The sequence below is a fragment of the Austrofundulus limnaeus genome, unplaced genomic scaffold, assembly GCF_001266775.1.
Source record: "Austrofundulus limnaeus strain Quisiro unplaced genomic scaffold, Austrofundulus_limnaeus-1.0 Scaffold14, whole genome shotgun sequence".
Classification (NCBI taxonomy): domain Eukaryota; kingdom Metazoa; phylum Chordata; class Actinopteri; order Cyprinodontiformes; family Rivulidae; genus Austrofundulus; species Austrofundulus limnaeus.
Genome location: NW_013952416.1, coordinates 4,513,833 through 4,521,371, shown reverse-complemented (window position 1 = coordinate 4,521,371; position 7,539 = coordinate 4,513,833). Strand labels below are relative to the sequence as shown.

Genomic DNA, 7,539 nt, shown 5'->3' with positions numbered 1-7,539 from the left:
GAGCAGAGAAAAAAATAAAACATGCAGGGCTGCGGCCCTCGAGGACCAGGATTGCCCACCCCTGCTTTAGATCATTTGACTGGATTGAATGGATGAAAAAAAACAGAAGAGGAGAATATTTGGAACGATTCAGGACAGATACAGGACTTTAAAAAGAATCCTTTTGTCTATARATGACAGTAATTTTTAGGCACTAATCCAGTCGAGATGTATAAATCATTCAGAGGATGATGATTTTCCAACTGTCTTCATGACTAAAACGTTTCCAACAGAGTGGAGAGCTTTTGTCTGATGAAACTTATTCCTCCCATTTAGACACAAAAGTTTTACTTTTTTCATATTTGTGTCAAGTTTAAAAGCCTATTTTACAATTAAATGWATTTAGAAGAGTAAAACTTACTGTATGAAGAAAAAATGAATTTAACTGACAAAACAAGAATTTACAGAAAGAAGGATGAAGAAAAGAAGAAAATAATATCTTTATATTGAGTCTCGTCTGTCATACTGTAACCATAACAATGTGTTTATTTAGGTCGAGGACACAAGTAACTAATAAAACATATATACAGAAATAATTTTCAGTCAAACTACTGGAGAGTTTTTGTGAGTTTTGTAAGATGATAGTTCATGTTAGGCTGGCGTCACACTACAAGCAAATCAGGCCGATTTTTGCTCTTCCGATAATCTTAAGGAAGTCCAGATTATGGTGATGGCTCTAAAGATAATCTGAGCAGATATTCTCGCCATGGCTGGTGAGTTAAGAGTGATCTAGTCGGCTCGGAAGGACGTCAGGACCGCTCCGACCTCAAATCGGGGACATGTTTGATTTTTTTTGGCCCGATATCACAGTGTGTGTAGTGTTCACCTGAGCTCTCAGCCTAAGAATGAGACGTGTAGCCAATCAGAAAGCGAGGTGACGTAAACACGGAGGGGATTCCAAAATACAGGAGACAAAAAAACTGTCATGACTCAGCAGAAAGTCTGCTGGATGTTAAAAGTCCTGAATTAGTTTTCCTTTTGTAAAATAGTCCACAAACGATCAACATTGTTTCTTCCTTGTTGCAAACGTTTATTTACTCTGAACTCACGTCTCTCTGGAGGTCACATGAGATTTCTCCTCGGACATCTGAATTCTCACGAGATTTCAGGAAGTCTCGCGTGATTTAATATCTGACATTTGAATGTTCATGAGTGAATTACCTTTTCATGTGTGTTGTGTTGTCTCTGTGCTGTGTGGCTGTACACCACACACTGTAGGACCAAACCTGGTAGATTCATGATTTTTTTATCCTCACGTGTGTCTCAGTCCTTGAAAATCGGCCGACTGTTTTAAAATCTTGTAGTGTGACTCAGGCTGAAGCTAAGCTAAACCAAGTTAGTTAAACTAAACTAAGCTAAGTTAAGTTAAACTACGTTAAACTAAACTAAGCTAAATTAAACTAAACTGAAGTAAGCTAAGCTAAACTGAGCTAAGTTAAGTTAAACTAAGTTAAACTGAACTAACTCAAACTAAAGTAAGATAAACTAAGCTAAGCTAAACCAAGTTAAACTAAGTTAAACTAAACTAAGCTAAGCTAAACTAAACTGCAGTTTAAGCAAAATCAGTTTTCAGATTTGTTCAGTAATTATTTAATTCTACTCCAAACATTACCAATACAACTATGTTTGTAATCACCGGGTGCCAGTGTAAAAAAATAAAAATAAAAACATCCATTTTGCTCAAATAAACCAAAATGTAAATATTCATAAATCACTGCTTGTAACAAAGCATATTCTTCAAGTACAAAAATTAAAACATAAAAAAATTTTTATTCCTTCATCGCCCGTTTTCATTCAATAATTGATTTACTTTATTTTAATGGACTTTTTATTGTTTTTATGAATGACTTAAATTTAAAAATAAATAAATGAAAATAATTAAGAAACTTGACATAAAACACGTTTTCCATTTTGCCACATAACTGTTATATATTCTTTTGAACTTGGCTCAGCCAAAGTGAAACAGGAAGTGACATCAAAGGGGAACTCTTTTGTCTTTTGTTTATTAAAGCAATATTTAAACCCTGACTCTTCTTCAGCTCTCTGATAGTGACTCAAAAGCATCTAAAGAAACATCAGATTCTTCTCTACAGTCTGAGTTGTTAGCTGTTGTTAGTTGCAAGCATTTCCCCTTTGACATCACTTCCTGTTATTTCACATCTGAATATCTCAACAACCGTCCATCTCAGAGGCGTGGCGTTTGTTCTGCAATATTTTATCAGTGTTGTCTTTCCAGAAATGCATTCGTATTTATTACAAAAAAATGATGCCACAGCCCCTTTAAACCACCTGTCACCTTCTGCAGCCTTTTGACTGGACTGCTGCTGACCTCCTCACCGTTTGCTCTGTGTCTGACTCCCACCAGATAGAAAAGGAGAATGCGACGCTGCTGGCCGTGCTGACAGACAGTTTGGACGGCATCGTGGACGCCGAGGTGGGCAAACTCTCCGTGTTCCCCACCCTGGGGGAGGAGCCCAGTCAAGAAGAGGAAGACGAGGAGAGTCTCCCCCTAAAGGCTGAAGACTTCAGTCAGTCCCTGGGGGCTGAAACAGAGGACCTTTCTTTAGTAAGAATATCTGTTTTACTTGTGCCGTTATGTTCTGGTTTAAAGATGACATTAAGAAAACACTTTCATCTTCATTACCGGGTCCTGAACCGCAGTTTAGGACTTGTCCAAAGCCGTGTTCAAGGCCACTATCACTACCCTCGTAGTTCTAAAGTGGATCCTTTAATTCACACTTCAAACACCATTTATTCCTCCTCACCCGTCTCACAACGTGCTTTTCTTTTCTTTTCCACGCTCTCCCTCGTTCTTTCTCACCAATGTTCTAATCTCTGTAGCAGTTTTTAACGTTGATGTTCTCCGAGACAGCCAGCGACGTTCAAAGTTTGTCTTTAACTCCTGGGAAACGGAGCGGCGCTAAGGCACAAAAAACAAAAAACTCTTTTCATCCAGTCCTGTTCTGCCAGCGTGCTGCTGGATTTAAAGAATGGGAATAAAGATAACTGCAGATAGAAACAAACAACCAATATTCTCTAAAAACTCAACTTCAAACTTGTTCTTTTAACAAAACGATGTAAAAACGACACGATCGGTTGTTTAAATGTGGAGTTTCAGCGTGTTTTTCACACTGATGATGCTGTTTGTGTGGAACATAAATGAAGCAATAAGACTTAAGCTGCTTGAGCTTAATGTGGTCTAAATTTAGGCTCAGATAATCAGGACTAAGTTCATTGCATTCGTTGCAGAATTGGAATGATGGTATTTCTGTCTCTTTACTCGTCAGGGTCGGCAAAATGATAACGCACGAGTCTTTATAAGTACAGCAATCCAAACGCCAGATTTATCTTGTTTTTAAGCCCGTTTGCTGCTCTCGCTGTCGTTCCACCAACAACCCTGGGAACAAACCTTGTTTCTCCTCTTCCTCCCTCCGTTATCAGCTGCTGCACCTGAGCCCCTCGCGCCTTCATCTCATCACACAAGAACAACAAATTGTTGCATCTCTTCAGGGGGAATATTGAGCCTCGTGTGTTTTCTGTCAGAAGAATGACGGCCTGCACGCGACTCTGGAGCCTAATTGAAGCGGGAAGTTCTTTCCCCACAACAAACTGATGATTTCAGCCCTGTTTCACTCGTCAGGTTGAATATCCTCCATTTCTCAGCACAAAGACCTGCTTGCAGGGTTCCCCTCTGGTTTGGTGGGACCCTACAAAGATGTCATTGTTTGGCAGCCATGAGTGGAGCTGGGTGGCTGAATACCTAAAGTGTAAATACTCTTTAAGCTACTCTAATTTGTAATTCCACTCTGAGCAGAGCTAATAGACAAATCCTTCTGTAAAGATTTATTTATTAACTTTAAGTTACAAGTTAAATGGTTTTGCAAGAGTTGATGGGAGCAACAGAAGTAAGACAGAGGTGGTGGTCTTGTTAGAAACAGCTGAATGCTCTTTTAGTCACGTATCATTAAAGGTAAATCCTGGATTATTTCTGTGAACGTTCTGATTTTAGTTTTAAACCTGAAAATCTACCAGTTTGAATGATGGTTGTGTTTATTTGGATTACAAAAATTTAGCTATTTTTCCTGTTTCGTAGCCCACGACCATCACCATCTACAGTAAGTCTTTAAGTTTTTTAAAATTAGCCTGAACCTGAATTAGACAATTCAATTCAGTCCAGTCCAATTAATTCAATTCATCCCAAAGGGAAATTCAATTCAATTCAATTCAGTTCATCCCAAAGGAAAATTAAATGTTGTTGTAACTCGTATTATCTTGTTTAATTTAAAGTTATTACAGATACTGATGGCTGCGGGCAGGAAGGATGTCCTGTAGTGGTCCGTCTTACAGCTGTTGTAGTTTGAGTCTGAAGAGGGATCTCAGGGTTGGTCATCATGTGGTCAGAAAACTCTGGCTGAATTCCTGTTAGGGTTTGGAGTCCGTCCAACTTGTTCTCCAACGATCTCATGTTGCCCATCATGATTGATGGAAGAGATGGTTTGAACTTCCTCCTTCTCTCCTCTTTGCTCCTGCTCTGCATCCAGAGCTGCTCCTTCTCAACTCGTCTGGGATTTGTAGTAGTTGAGGTCTTTTTTGAGCTTTTAACATGTTAGTCAGCTGCTCCCAGTTATAACAAACCACCATGTTGCTGTCGTTAAGCATCATAACAAATGTCCAAAAGCAAGATATGTGTTAATAAAAACCCTTCCAGCAGCACAGCGTCTAATAGCAGAGGGAACAATGATCCAAAAAAAGGGATTTATATCAAGGAAAGAGTAATTAAAAAAAGAGAATATCTCAGAATAAATGTAACAGAGCTACTCCAACAGGGTTCCACCTTGAGTGGCGCAACTCTAGATTTTCTAGACCCCGCCCACAAATCGCTGAATATTTTTAAAAAGAAAGATTTTCTGCTACATTTGCATCTCATTTACACAAAGCTTATTAGTGAGAAAAACTGAAACTTTTCTAAATGAAAATGTGCCTCCATGTGATGAAAAACGTGGATAAAGTTCAGTTTGAAAACCGGACCGTTGTAAAGCCACATGTTACAGGATCTGACTGAAAACAGAGGGGATAAAGATCAGATGATGATGAATTTATCCAACGTAGCTGTCATCAGGACAGAACTGACTGTTTTTCCAAAACTTAACTGCCGTGAAAATTTTGTTTTGGCCCAAAACAAACCACCAGCAGCAGGTTAGTGTTTAATGATCCTAACGACTGGTCTGGTTCAGCTTTAAAGGCTTCACAGATATCTGTCTGTTTTTAAGTTTTATCTCACTCCAGAGACAGAATGAAGGCAGTGGGTTATGAAGATATTTAAGTTTTCAACTCAAACAAACCTGATTACACGTTTGCTCCTTTTATTTTGAATTTAGATGCAAACTGAACTTTTTAAATTAAGGGTGAAATCTATCATACAGGTGAAAACCTCACATTTCTTCACTTTCTTTACATTTTACTGTAGTCTGCTGCCTGTTTTCTTGTCTTAAACCCAAATTGAACTTTCCTCTGATCATTAACAGTAAAAGTGGAGCTGAAGTTATCTTGACTGTAACTCTGTCATGTCGGTGTTGCATCATAGTTCCAGCAGCTGATATAACACTCACATGCACACAGATTCTTTCCACAAAATCTCAACACTGTCAGTTTTTTACCTTTGCTCGACTTAATGAATGATTTCCCACAGGCGTAGTTTGACGGCGTCTGCAGTCAGCAACTTAATGACAAATTTATTTAATTTGCCTGTCAGGAAGACGAGCCAGCAGTACGCTTTTCTCTTTTTATCATCCTTATGACTCGTAGAAAATAGGCCTAAATGTCTGTGAGAGTTTTTTGGGGATTGACCTCGACCTGCAGGCCTGCTGACGTAAACCCAGCGGTGACGTTGAGCAGCCCCGACAGAAAGCAGAATACTTCACCGTGCTAAATATAAATCATATCGTCCTGACTGTTTCCACAGCGAGCACTGTCAGTGGTAAAAATAGCAACCTGACATTCACATCCACTCACACAGAAAAGCCTGGTGTAATAACATTAGGCTCTTTACTCTGAAGCTGCCAGGTGTGTGTGTGTGTGTGTGTGTGTGTGTGTGTGTGTGCGTGCGTGTGTGCGTCCATCATTTGAGTGGTTTCTCGTCAGGACTCCTGAGCGTGGCGCTGCCCTCTGCTGTCCAGCACTGAGAATGCAGGTGACCTCACAGCTGAGCCTCTCYTCTGCTCCCACATCAGTCCTTTTAAAGCTCCTCGGCTTATTTAGATTAAAGAAATCCACATTTTATTCATRGTTTATAAACATTAACTACTTCAAATCCTTATGAAAACATTGATATGCATGTAAAAGCTGTGTACATCTTGATCGGACCTTTTGTAGTTAGAAATGATCACAAATGTGTGAAGTGGGCCGACCTCACATTTAGAGGTTTTATTGTGAAAAATCTGAGGTAGTTATAGAAAAGCTATTATAAWTACATGAATTCAACAGGTAACTGTTAAACCAACCTGATGTATTTGATGAACTGATTTGTGTTAAACTTTCYTTTAGGATCATAGWCGTAATTTTTCATAAACATGCTTTTTGATTTTATCGCGTTTTCATTGCAAACTCAGCTTTTATTCCAGTTGACCCTGAAAAGCGAGGCTTTCGCTATGCGCATTTCTAAAATGGTTTATTATTGATAGGAATGGTTACACTGTAAGAAAATCAACCATGAAGGTAAACCATAAAACAAAAAAATAGATACAAACAAAAGCTTTTCGACGAGACGTTAATAAAACTAAATAAAACTAAAGCAACTAGGGGTGTAAGAAAATATTGATACACTGAAATATCGCGATATTTTATTTCCCAATACTGTATCGATATTCTAAAGCCCTGTATCGATTTTTTTATTAAGGTTTAAAATGTCAACTTTCCAGCCAGCCGTTCATTTTAATGTTGTAGTTCAGCCTCTGACCACTAGTTGGCAGCAGTGAGCCAGACAATTGGCTCCTCTACCTTTTGAGGTAGATGCTATTGTTAAGTGTTGGGTGACCAAATTGTAAATTAATGTTAAAAACTAAAAGCTGCAAAAAATATATTTTCAAACTATTTATTGTCAAATTTAGTCTAATAATTGAAAACATGGATGAAATACTGTATGAAACAAATAAAATAAAACACATACAAAGCAGAACACAGCTAAATGTATCAAAAATATGTCTATGCAATATTAGAAATTTCTGAGATGATGAATTTTGGTTTTTCATTTTTTCCCCAGTAAGAGGTTTTTATTTAATAGAATTTTTGGACAAAAAAATCGCAATATATCGCCTTGTTTACAGTATCGCAATATATCGGGATATATCGTATCGTGACCCCTCTGTCATGATATGTATCGTATCGCCAAATTCTTGCCAATACACARCCCTAAAAGCAACCCTGCATATCTTCACCAAAACTGAATGAAAAGGGGAAAAARAACAGATCCAGGTTAAAACCAAGATACAAAATGTGAGATTC

At 38.3% G+C, this 7,539-nt stretch overlaps 1 protein-coding gene across 1 annotated transcript in view; it reads left to right on the top strand.

Moving 5' to 3' along the window:
- The window catches only part of ppargc1b (peroxisome proliferator-activated receptor gamma, coactivator 1 beta), a gene marked incomplete at its 5' end in the record, with an annotated part of 40,520 nt that overhangs the window by 8,123 nt on the left and 24,858 nt on the right, over nucleotides 1-7,539 (top strand). The window contains 1 exon segment of the mRNA XM_014002750.1: nucleotides 2,405-2,605. Within this exon segment, the coding sequence (XP_013858204.1) occupies nucleotides 2,405-2,605 (201 nt within the window).